Source organism: Alligator sinensis, unplaced genomic scaffold (assembly GCF_000455745.1).
Source record: "Alligator sinensis unplaced genomic scaffold, ASM45574v1 scaffold297_1, whole genome shotgun sequence".
NCBI classification, from domain to species: Eukaryota; Metazoa; Chordata; order Crocodylia; family Alligatoridae; genus Alligator; species Alligator sinensis.
The window spans coordinates 2670870-2693764 of record NW_005841848.1 but is presented as its reverse complement, the minus strand read 5'-3'; the positions used below and the strand labels follow the sequence as shown (position 1 = coordinate 2693764).

The 22895-nt window shown below is 39.4% G+C and overlaps 1 protein-coding gene across 1 annotated transcript in view; it reads right to left on the bottom strand.

Moving 5' to 3' along the window:
* Positions 1–22895, bottom strand: part of DOCK4 (dedicator of cytokinesis 4) — a gene marked incomplete at its 5' end in the record, with an annotated part of 280590 nt that overhangs the window by 125527 nt on the left and 132168 nt on the right. The window contains 4 exons of the mRNA XM_025208759.1: positions 4083–4239; positions 5587–5693; positions 8769–8931; positions 12845–12969. Of these exons, the coding sequence (XP_025064544.1) occupies positions 4083–4239; positions 5587–5693; positions 8769–8931; positions 12845–12969 (552 nt within the window). The remainder of the gene's footprint in view (positions 1–4082; positions 4240–5586; positions 5694–8768; positions 8932–12844; positions 12970–22895) is intronic.

Sequence of the window (22895 nt, the reverse complement as noted above, 5' to 3'; positions counted from 1 at the left end):
CTTTCCCTATTCCCCTTAATGCTCATGGCAAGGTGAATGGTGGGGGCTAAAGGCAGTCCTCTCAGAATAGGTAGGAATGGTCAAGGAAAGAAGGAAGACCGGCACTGTGATTTATTGCTGGGTAGTGTTTCCAGAACAGTGTTTCCAGTGCTTTGGCCTAACTGAACCACACTCCTTGTATTTTGTCTTTTTTTCCTGTGTGACTGTGATAACATCCTGACCTCCAACTGAGTTCTTGGTCACACCCTCCAATTCTAGTTATATTCTTCTCTCTCATAAAAAATTGAAATACAGTTCAACCTCATCATAATAAACCCCAGTCATAAGAACTGCTTTTAACCAGCCCAACAGCAGATACAAATTTCTTTCATTTTTTGGTGCAGCAAATTGACTCATCATATTATAGCAAACATTTTCTTTTAATTAACTTTTCTCTTGGTCCCATGCGGGTTCATTATAATGAGGCTGTACTGTAGATAAACATAGTAAAATTTGTATTTATCCATACAAAGCTGCTCCTATGAATGCTTACTGTATAAAAGTAAATACATTATACTTTAAATGTTTCATTCTTTTTTAAATAAATATGCTGAATCCCAGGAGGGATAGCCAAGGTAATGATCAAAAGACCAAGTAATTGCATGCTTTGCTTTGCATTCATTTCCTAATCGTTTAATTGTTTATAAGAATGGAGAGCCAGAAACTTGCCAAGGTGAACCTCCCCAAATAATATCTTTGGAAAGAGAAAGTTGAAAAGGAAAGATAATCCTGGCTACTGAGCAATATACAGAAATATCCTCTGCCCCTGGAGTGTTGCTAGAATAACTCTGAACTCTTAGAGCTGAGAGAGGATCAATGGTTCATGGTTTTTTTTTTTAATTTATTCTTCTCCTTATCTAATTTGTAGTAAAACGCTGGTATTAGTAACAACCTTTCAATAGCTAAGTGATATTTTTGGTGCTTAGATGACTACCCCATAGAGCAGGGGTCAGCATGATTTCCTGACAGTGGGCTGGAATAACCAAGCTCAGGTCCAAGCAGGCCAACTCTAGGAACTGGATGCCACCACCTCTGCCACTTCTCTCTGGTGTCCAGCAGCAGTGTGGCATGGCCAAAGCAACAAGCTGAAGTGCAGGCAAAGCCCTCCACTGCTGAACACCAAAGCCCCCATATTCCAGGGGATGGATCAATGGTTCCATGGGTGGTAGGTTGCTGACTTGTGATGAAGCCAAACAAATCAGATTATCTAAGAATCCAGAAAAGAACAGAATACTATCCTTTATAGTGGTAAGAATGTCTTAGAGTGATATCTTTTATTGGACCAACTACCATATTTACTTAAATAAGAAGTTTCCCCCCAGTCAGCATGGGGAAAGAAGCTCCTCATCTTACCTTTGCATACAAGGAAACCTCATTGAATGAACTGTCATTCAACGCAGCATGTGCTCAGTAATGGAAACCAACTATGAACTTGGTTAAATGCAGCCAACACTGAGCATGACTCTAAAACACACGCTCATATTATGCAAACATACTGATGAGAACCCACCACAAGTTAGTGCAGCCCATCTGAATGAGATACATGGTAGTGCCCTTTGTGCTCAGTCCTCCATAGCGCCAATTCTTTTTAAAGTTATGGTTAGCCACTAACTGAATACATTTTAACTTCCTCTTTACACCCACTGCTAAACTGTTCCTTTCTTTCCCATTTAACTTTGGGCTGATATAATGCATAGTTTATACTATATATAAAGTGCTTAAAAGTGTGTTATGGAGTACCTGTACTGAAACTTGCAGGAGTTTCAAAGCAGGTAAAATGCATAAATTCTGGATGAATTAAGTCTATGAGTTATCACAGTAATTTGCCTACATACAAATTACTATAGGCATGTTTATTTCAGAATCAGTGTTTTCAAATATGCCCCTCACTTCCATACGCTCAGGGAGAGCAGGGCCTAACAATAAGGGGAGGAAAAGGGCTGCAGGGGAAAGAAATTGTGGGGGTAGAAGGCAAGAGGTCCACCTGACCCTGGTAGATTTAATATTCCTGGCTATAGCAGTGGGAAGGAACAAATTCAAGGCAAACCTTCAATAATTAGATTCTATACCTGAAAATTATAACAAATTTATAAATTTTCCAAATTTCCCAATCTAATAATGGGGGGGGGGGGGGGGGATCTTAATTCAGGATTACCATATATTCAAGTAAATATGGTATATAGTTGGAATAAAGTTGCACAAGCTTTCAAAGGCAAGACATTCTTCATCAGCTCTCTTGCATTAAAAAGCTTGTCTACTTTATTCCAACTACACAATTGGTCCAATAAAAGATATCACCCTAAGAAATCCTTGCTTCTCAATTTCTAGACCCAATTTCTAAATCACTCTTCTACTGCCCTTCATAGATTAATGTGCTACCATGATCCAGGATCTGTAACTGGTGCACAATTAGTCCATTATCTCTTTTTAATAGCATCTGGATAACAATCTTTTGAATTGTTAGCTGCAAAGTGACAATATTGAGAATACAGAATGAAAGTACACAGAAAAGCAGACTACAAATGCTTTCCTTAATTGTTTGTATGCAGTCTTACTTGGGAAAAGACACTGAACATAACATAATGAAAATTAAAAAAGAAGAATATTCTCATTAAAACCAAAGATGGTTATAATTAAAAATCTTTATAGCTGCCATTTTCAAATAATTAACACTGTCACCATCTAGGTGGCATTGTCCATATCAGGGGCAAGCAATTATTTGGGCTACAGGGCCACTTAATGAGTTCTGGCAAGCTGTCCAGGGCCGCAAGGGTAGTCCTGCTCCTTGACAGGCGCCCTGCCCCTTGGTTACCATCTTGGGACTGGAAGTCCCGCCCCCTTACCCCTGACCTTTGACATGGGAAGTCCCTCCCCTTGCCCCTAAAAGTACTCCTTTTGGAAAGGGGTTTTGCCATCTTGGAACCGAAAAAAACCAAATTATATACTAAAAATCAAACATTGACAATAATGTATTTTAATTTATTTAAAAAAATATATTTTCGTCCTGATTTCTATGTTTTATTGTGTATATAGAGGTGATTGCATAATAGCTCAAAATGATGTCTTACTTATGTATATTGTGGGGGGAGGGTGTGGAGGGGGAGGGGTAAGGGTGGGTGGGTATGGGGTTTGTGGGGGGTTCTGCATGGGGGGGGTGTGTGGGAGGGGGTGTGGGTGTAGCAGTGTGCAGGGCTCTCCCCAGAGGCACACAGATGTAGAGAGACCACTGTACACACTGTGATGACGTGAAGAATTCAACACAGGCTAATAATATCAGTTCAACCAATTAAACTACACTGCTATTTTCTCTTTTGTTGATAAACCAACTGACTATAAAACAGGAGATATCACAAGCATGATCAGTAACATGTATACATGGGAGTATTTATGAGGAAAAAAAAGATTTGGTTGTTTGTGAGTTTTTTCCCTGCTGTAATAAATCCTGTGATTAGAGTGGCATAAGGATTCTAGCCAAATATCTCAGTACAGTATTAAAAACCCCTCAAACACAAATCTGTTTACATGTAATGGTCGCAACACTATCAAGTATACCAGGTTGTTTTAACCTATCATAAATTGCTAAATGATTACTATAGAGAAAAAAAAGCAAAAAAGTAATGCTACATGAGAAAGCTACGTAGCTGCAAGATACAAGACATCTACATAATTAAAGTAGAGCTACTTTATCCAGAAGCCTACAAGAAGCACTTCATAAAAAGCTGTAAAACAAACAGATTAAGAGGCTTTTCAAAGCAGCTGGGTTTTGATGGCTGATTCCAAGGGTACTGCATTTGATTCCAATATTGTGTTAATCTTAAAAGCATCCTTGAACTACATAAAAATCAATGGTTCATCATGTACCATCAGTTTCCATCTGGTCAACAAAACTAAAGAACAAACAGTGTTTTTAAAACTGAAAACAGTATCAGTTATTTTTTATGTCAAAATGCAAGTGTACAAATACCTGTCTGGCATTGAAAAGACCACCCATCACGTTCATTTGAATTCACTGTACTAAAAAACCCACACATGTATTATCCTACCATTTTGTGTGAGCTTAGTGGAGCAGAGAAAAGATGTAATCCAGAAAGACTCTTTAGTAGTTTTTACTGCTTGGCTGTTGTTCCCTAGGAGAATTCCCTTTGAAAAGGGGAGTTTGAGGTAGCGACTAGAATCCTGAAGGCTTGTGTTTTCTTCACACTGTGAAAATAACAGATTTAAAATCATGGCACAGAATACAAAGGGCCATATCCTCAACTTGTGTAAACTGTCCTAGCTCCACTGACTTCAACTGATCATTTTCATCAAATGAGGATCTTACCCAGAATGCATTGCAACGAGCCGATTCTGCTAGAGACAGTGCATTCCTTGGAAAAAAAGTGAGGCATAAAATGGTGCATTGTATTTACTTCTGACAGCATCATTTTACATTAAGAAATGCTAATACCTTTAACAAAGCACTTTTGAAGACACACAATTTAAAAAGCATGTGCAAAATATGCTTGTGCAAAATACTGAATAAATTATGAAGTAAGATGCTTAAACATAAAACAACATAAATGTCCAAAGGTACCATCTGTATTAAGAATGCACAAAAAACACCAAAAAATACCTACCCAAGGTTTTATATAACCCTATTTCAAAAATGTATTTAGAACATCTAGTATATTATTGGTAAAAGAAACTATCAAAAAGAATATTTACAAGGTTTATTAATTCTTTATGTCAAAGTATTTACCCATGGCTTTATAAGCCAATGTGGTTATAGAGAGTGGTTCCTAAGCAAACTCAGCTATTGAAAAGAAGACTTAGCCTGCTGTATAATTAAAAATAGCTATGGTTTTCAAATGGGCAGATTTGAAATAATTTGAAGCTTGTAGACATGCATCAACAGAACTGAAACATTTTCTTTTATCCTGTCTTCAGGGACAGTTCTCATTAGGTTTGAAAAATTTCTTTGGGTCTCTAGTAGTACTTGTACATTTGATGTAAAACATTATCTATTCTGCTGAATTTTGAATGGACCTATAGATATTTAACTCATGAATGATATATCAACTTCCATCTCAACAGAAATATATTCCATTTATTGAAGACTCGAATCAGAAATTTTAAAACAGGTATTATGGCAGATTGGTTTGCAGAGGAGGTAGCCAGAAGAGAGGTCACACGGTAAAATATTCTCAATAGTTCTTAAGAACATGAAAGAATGTTATTTTTATGCTTGCATTTATATGCCATAACAGTTTTTAGCATTATAGAATTCTTTATGCATCTAGAATTCTGCGTACAATTTAAATACACATTATAAGATACTATTACTTTCCAGTAAAACACACTGCGCTGAAATATATAACTAGATACAACCACAGTTACAAACTGGGAACATATACTCAGTGGAGTACCAAAGGAGGATATTTTAAACACTGACAAAGCTATCATTCATTTGGCAATCATTGCAGCCTTCCTCAGTCTAATGCTTCTGGGCATTTTTTGGAGTACATTTCAAACTAATCATCACAGTTAATGATTTCTGATTAAAATTACCTTGTGCACAATGAGTTCATGAGTGCCATCTGGCAATGTCCTCCCATTTTCCTGCATCAGAGCCACGAAAGAAAAGCCAAACAACTTCTTTTCACCTTTTTCTTTTGCTGAAACACACATGTAAATAAAAACATCACCACATTCAGGATTTGGGTTTATAATGTAGGTTTTAGATAAAGCAATCCAAACTAATCCAACATGTATATGCATAATTTGGCTTTTTTCCATACTAAGACACATTACATCTCTTTATTACATAAAATCTCTTCCTAGGTTATGAAATGTCATGTTATTTTTTCTGTGAACTGATACCAAGCTCCAAGAGAGGTAATAGTGGGATTCTTTCATTTTTGGAGGATAGGAAATAAACTTGCAAGTCCCTTGATATAATGCATTTATTACACATGGGCCCAAAGCTAAACCTTGGACCTGACATTGCAAATTTCTGGGAAAGCTTATACCCGTATTGAAAATTAGTAGCTCATAGGTGAAAACTGCATGCATGCATTATATTTTACTTCCACTAATTTACATCTATACTTTGTCATTGCTGTGACTTAGAAATTGTAATAAATTAACAATGTTATTGTTCTAGGCTATGCCAATCCAGGTGCCAAAGGCATGAATAGCATTTTGCAGGAAAGTTTAAAGCAAAACAAATCCCTTCTTCAAGCAGTTTACAATTTAAGACTCCAATTCTCCAATATAAATCCCTATGATTATTATTAACAACAAACACAAATACATTTATCTTTCAGACTCTACCTTTGTCTGGCCTCTACCAATCAAAAACAACAACAAAACCCCACAAGATGCCAGATTCTGTTTCAAAGGCAAAACATTGACTGGTAGGCTAGATTTCTTACGTCAAAAACATGTGTTACAATGCCCATCTACTGTCTACATTGAATAGATTTGGTGATCTCTGTAAGCAATACAGAGAAAATATTAAAACCCAGTTTGAACAGAAAATTACAGAACAGGACATCATAAAACTGGACTATATTAAGTATGATTTAAACAGAGAGTACAGATTCTTATCTCATCACTGGAATTAATTTTTGTGACCTCTTTGTTCCTATGGGTTCTCTATTTATATGTCTCTCACAGCACTCCTCTTACCTCCTTCCTCCCGCACCCTCCTATTTTTCCACCTATGGTATTCTAATTACTCACTCCACTTTACCCTGATACGTTGTCTTTTCACAATGTCTGATGAAGTGAACTTTGGTTCACAAAAGCGCGCTCTCTCTCTCTCAAAGGAAAATGAGAAGAACAACACAGCAGTTGCAAAAGCTGAAATTGCACTTTAGAACAACAAGAAAATGCTTGTTCAAATGGTTGCTTCAGAAAAAGAAAAGATTTTTATGCTACAAATATATTACTTTCACAGAGTTTGATGTTTTGCAAGGTTTAAATGCCTCTTGAGCATTTAGATACACACCTTGGGCCACCAACACTTATTTTACTCTTGACCTAATGGGAAAACTCTAAACTATCTTGATGTAATTCCTTGATGCAAATATATCTATCTTTGATTTCCTAGCTGCTCTGTAATCCCACAAATGCTTGTCGAAGCAGGCTCTGCTTTCCCTGGAGTACTCTGTCAGCTTAGCCAGTTAGTTTTCATGTGCAAGGCTTCCTTTAAGCAATTTGCTTTTATTGACAGCATGAGAACTGCTGCTTGTACATACAGCTTAGTCTGCCTCCTTGTGAAACGTCAGGATTATTTTGCCACTGCACATGCTTTTGATTATATTTGCTACTGTTGAAATTTATACAGTGCATGCTATCTCCGATGATAGTAGATATTATTAGAATGTGCTTGTACTCAAGGTTTTAGATATACTGGAGACATGCAACCAAAGGATAAGATTTGGGCTTACCCAAAGTGAAAGTGTGGTCTAGAGAGATGGTATCAGAGTAAGATGTAGGTATGACACAGGTCAAAGCTTTTTACAGTGAGCATATTTTGGCTGCAGTTTTAAGACATTTCTTCTACAGAGAGAGCCTGGCCTATGCCATCCCCCTGCTTTTTTTTGTTAAATAACTATCTTTATTTTCCCTTGTTTGGGGCATTCACCTTGGCCCAGGTTCTTCACGTCATCAGTTTTTCAGACATCAGAACAGATTTTTGCAGGGGAAAAAAAATGGAATGATCACCCTTGTCATAGAAGTAGGGTCGGAAGGGACCTTGTAGATCTTCAAGTCCGACCCCCTGCCTGGGCAGGAAGAAAAACTGGGCTCAAATGACCCCAGCCAGGTAGGCATCGAGCCGCTTCTTAAAGACCCCCAGGGTAGGAGCCAGCACCACTTCCCTTGGAAGTTGGTTCCAGATCCTAGCCGCCCTAACTGTGAAGTAGTTCTCACAGATGTCTAATCTAAACCTACTCTCCAACAACTTGTGGCCGTTATTCCTTGTTATCCCGGGGGGCGCTAGGGGAAACAAGGTGTCCCGCAAACCCTTCTGGTCCCCCCTAGTGAGTTTATAGACGGTCAAGGTCCCCCCTCAGCCTTCCTCTTGTGAAGGCTGAACAGGTTCAGGTCCCATAGCCTCTCATTGTAGGGTCTGCCCTGCTGTCCTCGGATCATGCGGGTGGCCCTCCTCTGGACCCTCTCAATGCTGTCCACATCCCTCTTGAAGTGGGGTGCCCAGAACTGGACACAGTACTCCAGCTGTGGCCTGACCAGTGTCACGTAGAGGGGGAGGATCACCTCCTTGGCCCTACTTGAGATGCATCTGTGGATACACTATAAGGTCCGGTTAGCCCTGCTGACTGTGACCTTGCATTGTTGGCCCGTGTTCATCTTGTAACTCCCCATCACCAGAACAGAGTTCTTATCTCTCTCAAAGTGTTGCAGTTATTTTATTTTGACCAAGAATATAGGATGCTAGGACGATTTGATTATTATTAAGGAGAAAATTCATAAAAAACAAACTCTCTCTCTCTCTCTGTATATGTCTACACACACTTACAGAATACTAGGAGATTGAGCAATATATAAAGTAACACATTTCCCCTCATTTTGGATTTTACTAGCTAGTTTCACTGAAAAGCTCAATTATGAAACTTTATAAAGAGAACTTTAATCAGTTCTCTCTATTCCTCAGATATTATAAAGTTTCACGTGCTTAATGGAACTAACACAGAATACAACAATAAATCATGTACAATGCTTACTGGAACAATGTCGGAATTCAAAGCGGATGTGTGCTCCTCTGAATTTATCCACAGGAATAGGAAGTTTCAGTAGCTCAGCCCATCTGGGACTGTTGTTATGATAAAGGACAAAGGAGTGGTATTCACTAGCTGGCAGCTCCCCAGAACCAAAGGAGATAAAATCCTAATGAAGAAAACAAATGGATTAATGGTTTAAAGACATTAATTTACAATGAGAGTTTCTTAAGCATCAATATTGGAATCAATGTTGTTAAATATTTATATTAACATTTTCATTAGAGACTTTGGTACAAAACGTTATAGTGTATGTTAATGAAATTTGCTGAAGAAACAGAAGTTAGGAGGCATCAACAATACAGAAGATTATTAGAACATCAAAGAAGAACTATGCAATATTCTGGACTTAAGTAATAAACTGACAGTGGGTACATCTATGTGAAATTAAGGTGAAGCAATAAACTCCGGAGCTGTTTGAGCCAAAGTAAACTGCTCCTGAGCACAGTGTCTACATGTGCACCCAGGACAGCAGCAATTTGAGCCAGGGCAGAGCAGGCCCAGACTGGCAGAGGGCACCTGGGGGGTGGTCAGCCCCAGGCTCCAGGTGGCAGTGTTGGGGCTGGCTGGGGCACAAGAAAGCTGAACCTGCGAAGCTGTGTGGTTAGGCAGTAACCAGGAGTTTCAGTGCAACTAATTACTCCACCGTAAGATAGTACTGTACCCGACAGTACTATTTTACAGCAGATTTAATTAGTTTACTGCGCCCTAATATCAGCATGTGTAGACAGTGATGCTTTACTGTGGAGCTAATTAGTTTAATCCGTAGTAAAGCACATGTGTAGATGCATTTATGGCTCACTGAGTGCAAAGTGGCTTCATAAAGGCAAATGTGATCTTAGAAGGTATTAGATGAGGTATCTGCAGTAGAGACAGGTATGCATTAAGCCTGGGGTTTTCAAACTTTTTAAGGAGAGTACCCCTTCTGGTGGGTACTCCTCCTGGTGGGTACCCACTTCTGGACGTGGAATGGGGAGTAGGGGTTCCTCAGCACCCAGTTGCCAAGCAAGATGGGGCGGTCCCCCGGTGGCCCAAAGCAAAGCGGCAGTGGTGGCACTTCCCAAGTACCCCTGCTTCGCTTTGCCAGTGCTGCGTACCCCCTGGGGCCTTCCCAAGTACCTCCAGGGGTATGTATACTCCCAGTTGACAACTCCTATATTAAGTCACTATATATGGGCCTTGGTGTGATCTCATCTAAAAGCCTGTGTACAATGGTGCTTTCTTTAAAATCAAAATAAATGAAGTCAACCAGGAATGGGATCAGAGACAAGATTAGTAGAAAGATTAGGAGAATGGACAGTTTACTTCATAACAAAAGAACAAAGCCGTGGGCAGAGGTAGCATTTGAAGTGCTCCAGATGCCTTGGAAGCATTCTAAACTGCAAGCATACACATTCCCACTTGAAAAAGTATTTACAGAATGAATGAAGTACTTAAACTGATCCTCTAAAAGCAAGGACCATTTTGCACCATTTTCTGTGCAAAAATGAAGTTTATTTCCTACCTACAGGAACTTTTTCCATCTTTAAATTTTCCCTGAACCTGATGAAGGGCATGTGAGCCCAAAAGCTTACAGAAAAAGATTTTTTTTTTTTTTTTGTGATTTCATAGTTGGTCTAATAAAAGGTATCCTCCCCAAACCAGGCGTTCTAGGGTGTTGCATATTTTTTTGCCTCAGACCCCCACACTGCCCCTTTCCCAGCCCCAATAGGAGAGAGTGGGAAAGCAGGGTGGAGAGCCAGTGGGTCCTGACTCAGCTGTCATTGGCCATCTCTGGAGACCAGAAGCCATATGAGAAATCTTCTTCTCTAGCCCCACGGAGCCTTCTCTCGCTCCCCGGCCGGAGCCCTAACCTCATTTTAATACTTTTTCTTTTTTTTAAATAACTAAGCCAGACCATTTATTTCAGCCTTTTCTTTACTTTGACATTTCAGATTATCTATCATTAATTAAAACAGGATGTGGTGGTGTTTCTGGCATTTGTATGTGGGTGTGATTTTTACCTCCTTTTGAGCAGCTTGCAGGTACCTTGACATCACAGTGACAGGTTCTGCCATTGTCTAAACTTCAGACAATGTTATTATAGGGTAGAGGGGGTCAACCTTTTCGGTAAGCATGTCACAAATTATCCCTACACCCTCCCCGAGTGCATTTCCAATCCCCTTTCCCTTCCCAATCTACTGCTCTGCCTTCTGTTTCTTCCCTGTGCTGCCTGCTTTCTGCTCTGACTTATCTGCCACTGTGATGCTGTTCCCTCCCTGGTCTGTGTGCATCCCACACACAGAGGCTGTCCAAGTTGCTTTTAGGACCCATGCCACAGGTTGGCCACTCTTGCTATAGGAAACTGTTTAACCTTTTGATTTGGTACCAATATGGCCACTGGCAAGAGTCTAATGTGGTTTGGTATATTAACAGGGTCACATCTGATCATAAATTTCACTGCAGAGGGAGTAAGTGCATGGACATGAACTAACAATGTAAATGAGAGCCAAACTGATCATACAGAAACTGAGAATCCTCTATGCTTCCCATTCACGTCCCAAGTAACAGGTCAGTTGGGGGATTTTAGTTGGTTTAGATATAAAATAAATTAACTCAACACATGAAAACCTGATAAGACGTGATTTAAATAGGAAGGGACAAGTCAAGATTAACAACAGTTTAGATGCTTGACTGATAATGAAAGTACATGATAAAAGCTGCAGCTTGAAGCGCAGCCATGTTCTGTCCCACATCTTAAACCCCATCATATTGGGAGTAATAAGGGCAATATCAGACAGCAAGTGGCATTTGGTTCCTTAGCTGTTTACCAGTAAAAAGATGTTTCTGAATTGCATGTTCAAAAATTGGGAAGGCAAAAAATTCTTGTGCATATGACTGGTTTTGATATGCGGTGTTTAGCTGATTAAAATAAAATAATTCAGATAGCAAGCATCTTATTCATAGAAAAGAGAAATTTCTGATTGATTAACACTTCACAGTCCAAATACAAGTTAAATTACTTGCTCAAAAGGCCAATGACCATATGACGTGGCCAGTAAATAGGACAGCAGGCACAGGATTAATAAACCAAATTTGTCAGAAAATTACATTTGAGAAAATGCAGAGTTAATGGTTAAATATTTTCTCACCAGAGCTCAAAACACAAACTGTAGTATTGTTTACAGTTTGCTAAATTCTGTTTTAATTTAGACAGTGCAAATGACAATATAATAAGACAAATATTCTACTGAACGGGCAGTGGAGGGAGCAGTTTACCAGCAGGAGGCACCATCCTGGGATCATGCATTAGATCCCATGAGACCTTATTGTGGTTGCAGGGGGAAGTCAAAGATCATGATCCTGGGCTCCCCATGCACCCGCTCCTGTGGGTGTGAGGCCTACAGCTGACAGGGCTCGATAGGGCTCGCACATTCCCTGCACAACCCCTGCTGCAAGTCCCGCATCTGACATGGACTGCAGGGCTTGCAGTAGGGGCATCACTGGAACATCGCCCTCACTTCACGCCTTGGCAGCTGCAGGACTCACAGTGGTGGCAGCATTCTCCCTGCTGCCCCTGCTGAGAGCCCTGCAGCCCATGATATTTTGGAATTCCTTAATCAATAATTAAATTGAATGAGTAAAGGAACTAGAATGTGTGCCTAACTAAAACAATGTATACAGGGGAAATGCTTATATTAGTGAGAAACAAAAAGTATCATGAAGTAGAAGAAGTTCTGAAAAAATGTACCTTCTTTCAAAACCTTCCACCATTTTAATCAATATGCTACCTTTGGTTTCTTTGCTTGTTTAGGTTATATAGTCAGTTGTAAAAAATAAAGAAAATTTGTACTTTACAAAGACTTAAAGCCAAGTGCACATGATCTGAATGTTTACAAGTAATTCAAGACAATATGGTTCAAACAAAGTAATTCCTTATTCCTCAAACAGTTCCACTGAATCGAATGGAAGTACATGTCTTCAAGAAAATGTGAATAAGGGTATCAGCATCTGTCTAAGGGAAAATAAAATGAATGAAGTACCTTTAAAATTTGACCACAACTGTCCACAACGTGCATTGTTACTTCCACATTTCTGGCCACACTTTTCCCTCCCTTTTCAAACTCTCCTCTTTCTACAGTGATGTATAAATCATTCCTCATTTCACCTATAAAAGAAAGCATAAACCACAAGATGTATAAAGGGTCAAAGGAAAACATATCAATGTAGCTTAATTTTGAGTGGGGAAGGGGAAGAGAGTGGAGGGGAAGGGCAGGGAGTGAGGAAAGTTGGGAAAGGAAAATGATACTTTATGATACTAAATTTATTTCAAATATATGTTTCATAGTAAAATATCAATCTTGCTTTGGCTCTCTCAAGGAAGGAAGTTATTAGAACTATTTGAGAGCAACTGGACTGAATTCCTAGTCAAACTGTGCTAACAATGAAGGGCCAAGACAAAATTTCCTTTAAGTCAGTTACGCTCTCTCCTAGGTTTGACACTAATTGAGTATATCCTCATTTCATTTTCATTTTACATCAAATAAAATCCAACTGGTAGTAGATAGTTATATATCTATATCTATATCATCTCCCAAGTATTATATTAGACGTTCATTAAGCTGTGACAGTTAATAATGCACAATATTTATGTGGGTCCTCAAATATATAACTGACCTACATAAATATTGTGCAAGATTGACTAGACACACACACACTTTAAGAAGTTTCCAAGGACATCTAGGGTGTTTTTATTATACAGTATTAAAAAGTACAAATACATATTTGAAAATAATGATAGTACATCAACATCATCTAAGTTCATTATCAACTCTATCTAAGATTCTGCATAATTATTTTAGAGGACAAATCCAATCAACTTAAACTTTTCAGGATACTGTCATGCTCTGTAATTTTTCCTTGCCTTTGTTCTACCTCAAGTAACTTTCAAGCAGCAGAAATACCAACACTACTAGAGAGTACAAATGTTTTTTGCATTAATTTGTTAATACGTAGAGATTGTTAATGAAACGTTTCCAACAAAGTATAATGCAAAATGAACAAAAGGAACAAAAGAAAACCCTGCTGAATAACCTATTTCCTAATTTGCCTTTGAGAACTATGCCATAAAAAGACAAGGACAAGGCATTAAATCAAGAGTAATTGTGAGTACTCCTGATTATTTTTTAATTTTAGAGAAACTTTATTATGTCTACTTAAAATGACATTTTGTACACTTTGATCAAAAAAATTAGTACAGGAGATGACTAATGACTGAAAGACGTGGAATATTTTCTTCACATATGGTTTCTCTTGCATCAGTTCAAGTCAATGCTATTTCTAATTTTCATGAGTTTTACTTTAAAGAAAATGTTAATAAGCATTTTTGTTATAAAAATGAGACTTACAAAAAATATTTTTGGCATAGAAATGGGATCTGTGGATATACCTCCTTTAAAGATCAACTACCATTCTGGATGCATCTGTGCTACTTTTAACAGTTACATTTCACAGGGAGGAAATACTACATAATTTCCATGTGTCCTGAGTAGGAACACAAGCCACCAACTTGCACATTTTCAGGTCCTAATGAGTTGGAAATGCAGTTGAAACCACATATGCTGTGAGTTGTTCAGGAGTTAAACGTAAAACAAAAAAACAGTTCTAGAATGCTCAAAAGGCTTCAAAAAGGTGATCTGAGTTTCAAGTTTCTAACACATTTCCAAACTAATTGTGCTACAGTTTTTTTCACAATAGGAGTCTAATTGCATGGAAGAAAGAACAAAAGAGGAGGATGTACCTTTCATAACAACATCTTGCTACCGGCTGAGAGAACTTTAGCAGACTTCAGAGCCAAGCGCAAAAGGGCAACAATTTAGACAATAGACTTCCTGATCTAGACTTCCTTAGGAAACGCTATCTTGGTTTCAAAGTCTCAGACAAAGCAAGATGTATGAGTCACCTTAGAGTAAAAAAATCTGTTTTCCCTAGCATCATCCAATCCAAATGCAAACAGTGAAGAAAATATCCTCGATTCAAGCTGGATCCTAATTCAGCTGCTGAGCAAGGGACTTTTTATCTCCTGCTGGGGAGAGCAAGTGCAGCCTGAAGTTCTAAGCAGCAGAACAGACACACCTGCTTCCATAAGCCCCTAGCCCATCACAATAAGACACTAAAAAGACAATAAAAATTTGAAGACAAACACTAGAACTGGCCAGAAAATGAAATTTCCATCTCATAGAGAAGGGAGATTTTTTGGGGGAGGGGGACATTCACCCTGATATGGAACATATAGCTAATAAATGTAATAAAGATTTTTCAGGACAGAAATTTTAAAAAAATCTGCATTTCATAGATCTGAAACAGAAGCTTGGCTCAATGCTTTTCCTCCTGAAAGGCTCCTGTCAATTTCCCTTTCTTTGTATAAAACTGTGATCATTTCAGATTTTCTCTGACAGAAAAATCACATTTTTTGTAATGTTGAAACTGAAAATAAAGCTCTTTAATTTTGCCACACGATAAACATGCCACGGTTAACCCCATGAAGGGGCACAAGGTTGATGCCTCTTGTTCTGAAATTAAAAAACAAAACCAAAAAACCTTCAGCTTCTGTATCAGCAGAGCCAAGCTCTGCTTAGAAGAGACAGCCACAGCTACAGTCCCTTTGAATCAGGGCAGAGGCATGAGGCCTGATGTTGCTGTCAAATGGAGTTTGTCTTTTGTTACCATTTCTGTTTCATAAAATGAGCAGATTATGTGCAGAAGTTTATATTCTATATCACCAGCTACAAACTGACCTGTAAGGCCCTATCTGACACTGGTTGGCTAGAAGGCAAGAGTGCATTGCTGTTCGCCTTCTCTTCCTTTCTTTCCAAAATTAGAATTAAAACCTAAATACTAAATGCCATAGAACTGAATGTCCTCAACTGGTCATCCAGCTGAACAGTTAAATCTCTGTGGAAATCTTTGAAAATACAGGTATTCAAGCTAATATTAATGAATGCCTGGAAAACAGCAATGTGCCTAATAATACAGCCTTAACAACTGCATGAATTCTGAGTACATGTTGTATGGCCATGGGCATTTCTAAGTTACAAAAGGTGCTAAATTTAAATGTCTGGAAAGTTAAATCAGAATTTGTACTACAGAATGCAGACAGTGGACGTATTTGCTTCTTCAGATGGCCCTGCTGACCCAAAAGAAAATGCCTCCAGAGTACAGTTCACAGGCTGCAAAAAATCGTATTGCTGAGAAGCCTAGAACAAGTACAGGTGCTATAGAGAACAGGCAGAAGATTGGGCTTCCTGCTTAACAAAGACAACAGAGAAGACTGAATGCAGGGTAAATAATATCAGACAGGATAGTCTGAGTTGCTTGTATTGAGGGAAAAGGTATCTGAAGGAGCTGATTTGGAAGGGATCAAAGAGGGATGTGCTACAAATTAGGCTGAGGAGAAAAGGTTGATGGGCAGCAGAATTAAGCTGAAAGCCATGGATGAAACGATGGAAAGTTTTGGATGGCAATCATGCATATAATATCTGGATAGAAAGGGGTAGTCAGACAAGGGACAAGTGCACTGCCAAGACTCGCTGTGAATAAAGCAATTGATGGTGCTCGAGTTTAATGACAGTCATGTTTTTATCTCAATTGGTCTTTTATACAAAATTCCTACTGATCAGTAACTATATTCCAAACACAGGTTGTATGTGCTAGTGATAATTATAGGCACACTGGAAAGATAATCCACTGCTTAGTGGTAAGCAGCCATTGGGCCACCTACTGTAACCACAAAACTATTGATTGTCCTTTCAATAAAACAACAGTTAATAACATATTAACTATTTATAAATGGAATCTTACAAGAAAACATAACACATGAATCTATGATTTTCGGAGGGAGGAAGAGATTTTTATTGGATTTTGGCTATAGTGAGGAGGGCAAAGACAATTATTTTCATGATAAAAGAATCAACAATTTAACTCTCCAGAGACAGCAGAGGTCCATAGAGCAACATTTAGAACCTTGGAAACTTCCTGTTGAAAGACAGTATTTTAAGAGGAGGAGTGAGGTTTTCAAACTATTGGCTGCAGTCAAAAAATTCAGAGGCAATCATTCCTGCCAAAAAGGGAAGATATTTAATATCAAGCTGGAGAAAGCTTTGTAATAAAATCCCTACAATTTTATGTAGCAATGTAACAAAACATAATTTTTTTTTTTGTTTTTCTTTTAGAAGGAAATCACCTCTTCCTGACACTCTTACAACTTTGTAATTGTGAAAGGAGTTTGCAATTAAATACTTCAGTTATGCAGTATTATAGACATATTTGAATACGAACGATATTCACAAAGAGTATTTTACTTGAAAAATATTGGGAATATACTGGAGATTTTAGAAGTTTAAAAGAGATAAAATGAATAAAACAAGCAGTGAACACCACCTCAGCCTAAATCAGTAAAAGGTAGTAAGACTGGGCGTAAATATAGCGATGACGACTCTGAGAAAATTAAACGTCCATTTCAGAATGCATGGAAAACTAAATATTCCAGGTTTTAATATCAGAAATATTAAAAGTTTTGTGTGCTTTCCAGAAAGTGTGAAGAGTTTTTTTTTGTTTTTTAAATAAGCAGTATCTTTTTAGAAGTTAGCTTTGGCATTACAACCCTCATTATAAGCCATTTCGTACACAGAAATGGAAAATATTGTATGGTCCACAAGAAGCTTCTCTTAGTCTTCTCTTCTCTTCCTCTTAGACTGCACTGTACAATGGTACATCAGACTAAAAAAATCTTTTGTTTTACTCAAGGCATGATTTCTGTCATCCTGCCGCACGTCCACCAAAAAGTGGCATGGGTAGCCCCTGTGTATGGCTCAGGGCAGACTGGTGAGGGAGCAGGGAACATAGTAACATGGGAGAAGAAAGAGTAAGAGGTTGGACAGAGAAAAGAGGTCAGGTCAGAGTGGCACTGGAGGAGGGTACAAGCTTACCTTGTGCCATGCTTACCAAAAACATTGGCCCCAGTGGTTTATGCAAAACCTTAAAAAACATTATTTCACTTTTAAAGGCTTATGCTGTGACTTGCAGGGCAGAAATGGGGGTAAAATATAGTAGCAGCCCCAACATTTAGCAGCAAAACATCTCCAAAATGTATACAGAAAAGCTTGGTTTATTACCCATCTTGCTGATGAATAGAATGACAGGGGCAGAGTTCATGTACATAAGACTAGTGAAGGTCAGGGAACTTGGATTCTCTTTCTTGACAGAGCAGACAAGGGCCTTGTACAGATAATTCAGTTTCTCCATGCTGCTCCATGACTGCACAGAAACCATGTGTGTACAGATTTTCAGGCTTTTTCTTCCAAAGTAAAAATGGCCACTCCAGGAGAAAAACAACATGGGAACAACCAGGACTAAACCACTCCAAGGAAATTTTTTCCTGGGGAAACGAATATCTATACATGCTGTGGCTTTGATCAGAAGAGAATACAGTCCTCTAGCATTTGCCTCCCGGCTCGCCCTCCCCACCACCCACTCCTGAGACAGTATGTCACTGGCTGGATGCTGCTGCCCTGGGAGAGAGCAGCACATGTCCCCTTCACAATCCCCACACTGTGCTGCAGGGAAACACAGGCTGACTCTGAGCAGTGCTCTGCTGCACTACTGTCATCTGTTACCAGGCAGACTAATGCAGGCTGGGATACTTGCACAGGGGAACCCCTGCCTTGCAGTGTCAGCGCTGCAAACTCTCTACTCTCAGAGCCTCAAATGTCTGTACATGCATGTTGGCACTGGATTTATGACCCAGATAATAAATGATTTATTATCATTATTATCATTCTGGGCAGATCCAAACCCTCAAACTGACCATGACCTCTCCATTTGATAATAGGCAAATTTTATTTATACATAGTGATAGCAGATAAGAATAATGCAGGCAAGGCAAACAACTCTATATCTACCAGTCGTAGAGCTGTCACAGAGGGAAGGTACATCTGGCCAGTACACAAGCTTCACCCTGAGGTTCTCTTTTGAATGTCAGATGTCAGCAGCCTGGAGGTTGAGAGCTGAGGCCCTCCCTCCCTGTCCATAGAGTGGGTGAGATGGGCTGGTGGTATGCCCTCTGTCCATAGTGGCCTCAGGTTTCCCTCTTGGAGACCCTTTGGTGCCCTGAAATCCCTCCTTTTGTATCCTCTCTCCTTTCTAATGGCTCTTCATCTCCAGACATCACTGACTGGTTTCCCCGCGGTTGTCATACTGTCCATGCTCTGTCCTGCCACCATAGTCCTTTGTTTTACAAACCTATCACATGCACACATATCTTAATTTGGGCATTTACTGGTCTCTGTCCACCAAAGTCAGAAATCCCAAGGGCTCTGCAGTTTGGCACTGTGACTGTGCAGTTTGGCACTTCTTTGCACTGCCGGCTTTGCGTCCATCCAGCTGGGGGGGTGGTTTGCTGACAACCAGCCATACATGAAGCTGGTGGTGTGGAGAAACGGGGGTACCTAGAAGCAGGGTGGGGGTCACCACTGCCATCCATCACTCCATGACGCCACCACACACCACGTGCTGCTTTCCTGTGCTGCTTTCCTGTGCCCAATTATCCCTGCTTCTCCAAGCTGCCAGCAGCTGGCCATCAGCACCCCCTCCCCAGCAGTGCACAGTGGCGGTGCTGAGTGTATAGATGGTGGCAGGAGTGGGTGCCACGTGCAAGTTCGCTGTACCACCCCCACATGCCAGGTGTGGAGGGGGTGCTAACAGCTGCCTGCATGTGAAGCCGAAGGCGCAGAGAAGCAGGGATACTTGGGCATAGGAAAGCAGCACCTGGTGCCTGGTGGTGACACAGTATGTATAGATGGTGGCGGTCACCACATGCGAGCTCTCTGTGCTGCTGGCTTCATGTCCAGCTGTCTGTCAGCAACCCCCCTCACACCCCCCCAGCCAGCAGTCAGCACCCCCCACCCCCTTCCCCGCATCTGGAAGGGGTACCCACCAGAAGGGGTACCCTGCCTTAAAAAAGTTGAAAACCCCTGTTCTAATTAATATCTATTTTACCTACAAACCTGCTCCCTAAAGCAAAACTCTAAATAACATTTTCTAGCAAGCAATTTGACTCTCAGTAAGTTTTTCTACTGGGAGAACAAGCCTAGGAGTATTCTCCCAGATTATTTGAATGTGTGTTCACAGCGAAGAAAGATGGTCTTATAAGGAATGAAAACAGCTTAAGGAAATGCTGGAGACAAGGCAGAACAGCTCAAATCAGAACCGGCTGAGTCTAAACGGAGATGATACAAGCTGTTGTAATGGTATGTAGGATAATTCGAGAAAGACTAGTCTTCATTCATTTCTGCATTAGGCACAGCCTTGACCGTGCTATTTTGGCTATTAAAAAAAATTATTACCTTAAAATGTTAATTTACTTTGAAATACATCTTCAAAATTGACTAGTTAAGTCCCAGGAGACTATGCTAATTTTAAGTTCCAGCTGATACCATTGAGGCAACAAAGGCTTTTCCTCTTATAAACACAGGGTTGGTAGGTAGTCAAGGCAGCACTATGCAGGCAATAATCAAATTTTACACATGAAATGAATCATTTGGCCATCATTCAGAAAGATTGTGGTTCAGGAAGAGACTGTAGTGTGGAAGCAAGGTCACATAGCTGATGTTGTCTAAGAGAGGAACATCATTAAGGAAATCAACACAGGAAATTATGGAAACACTACAATTCAAAGTGAACTTGACCAATTTTTAAGAAGAGTTCTTTCTGCTTTTGCCTTTGTAAAAGGCAGACTACTGAAACACTCACCACAGAATTATGCCTGACCCTTCTGGAATATTTATCCCCTCTTATAGCAGATTTGAAGAGCTTAAAAAAAAAAAAGCTACAGAAAACATTGTATTTATCTGCTTGAAGCTGCCAGAGAAGGTATAAATGCCAGATTTAAAGGATAAAATTATTCAAATGTTTTTTGTACTTTCACTTCATACCCTGGCTTACAATTTAAGACATGCTTCATTAATGCACCGTACAATTAATTATTTGCTAGAAGTCCTTACATAGGTACCAAGCAATTATTATTAGTGGTAATATTAGAGTAGGTCCTAAGATTGAGAAACCATTCTGCTAACTGCTGAATATATGCACAGTAAGAGATGACCCCTGCCTCAAAAAGATTCCTTAACAGGGAAGATAGGCAACTAGAGGCCATATAGCAATATGAGTATTGACAAAAGTCAGGGGTAGGTCTACTTGTTTATTTATGGTTTTCTCTTATTTTTGTTTATAAGCTTTTAAAGGTTATCATGGGGGCAGGCATGGGAAGAAATAAGCAAGTTAAAATGAAATTTCATGTAAATAGTTAATTTCCATGGAATGCTATTGTCAATCATTTCAGTACACAAAAGGAAGAATTAAACCAACAACGTGTATATTAAAATTCCTGAAATACTACTGATTTTTGGTAACAGTACTGGTTATTTTCAGATAAGATTTAGTACTGCTTGTTCTTTTAATCAAAGACAGGAGCATGACTAATAGGGTTCCTTTTCAAATGATTTAATTATCCATTTTTACTTGTATGACGATACATACTTTTGAAGGCATGTCACAAAAGTTGCCAACAAACCCTGAGAAACATCCCTCCAATAGCAAATTCAGTGCCCTATAGAAGATGTTCTCATACCATAGTCCATTTCAATAGTTGTTACTTCTACATTCTGTTAAAATCACACACATTTATCAGGTTAGATCAAAATTTACAAACACATTCACTAAATTTCACATGAGTTTTTAATCAATTGATTTAGGATGGCTTTAAAATGAGTCAATATTCCAGCAGAATTGTGCAAGAACAAAAGCTTTTCTTCCTCTTTTTTTTTTTTGCAACACTGTTTACAAAGTTCATTTCTAGCTATAAGTTGATTAAAAAAACAACAACTAGTATTTCTTAACTGCCACCCAGTTACTTTCTCCACTGCCCCTTTCCTGGAGTGCTCTCACTCCTCAGGTTTACAGAATACCACACCTGAAGGTTCCCTTATACAATTCCGCATGCACAAGGTCAGGAGCATCTTCTTAAATAATACTGCCTTATACAGGCTGCACCTCCATCTATAACTGCAGAATCAGCAAAACGAAAGCAACCTACTCTCTAATTGTCATTCCCCTTAATCTTGCAAAGTTTCCCTCTCTTGTCTTCATCCATAGATATAAATGAAGCAAAGTTCTCTGAATACCCTACTCCTTTTCCCCTCTTCCAGCCCCTCCTATGATTCCTCCAGCTCCAAATGCACTAAGCAAATCAACAAAGCAAGGCAGAAGAGAGAAGTGAAGGGGAAGTGTAATCTAAAAGTTCATTGTACTTGGATAACCGGACAGCTGCTCATGTATTAGCTTTATTTCCCCACTTGAGACTTGCAGAAATGGTAGTTCTTTTAGAAGAAATGGAATTTAAAAAAGAAATTCAAGTAGGTTATTCCCCAAAGATTCTAAAATGGTTTTATGGAAGGTTGAATTTTGGGATAGTTTTATGTGACAACATTGCTTTTAATGTATTTTTGGATAGCTAATGCAATCAGGAAATATTACTAGCAATGGTAAAAACAAGCCAATCTATTGCTGTACCCTTGGCAACCAGAAAAAGGAACAAAAGCTAGCAGACAAATAAGGAAGGTCTATTTTCCTTAATGTGGAAGCCAACAGCAGTGTTAAAATTCAGACTTTTTCACTTACGTAATGTGTTTCCCCATTGCATGTACAGTTCTTTTTTAAAGGTAAATAATGCAGGCAAGTGTGCAGGCCGGGAGCGGTCCAAGGCCCTTGGGGGCCTGTGCGCGGCGGGCTGTGGCCAGCAGCCCGGACACGCCGGGTCGGGGAATGCAGGCTGGTAGGCTAGAATTAGGCACGGACGCTTAGCGGTTGATTAAAGATTATTTTACTTACACCGAAGATGGTCGCGGTGCAGGCAGGAAAACTTGCTTGAGTTGCAGTTACAAAACAAAACAAAACAAAACAAAAACCTGCAGGGCACGAGAGTACGTCGCAGGGGGTTTTCGGTGACGGGAAGATGCAAAACACGAGAGTACGTCGCAA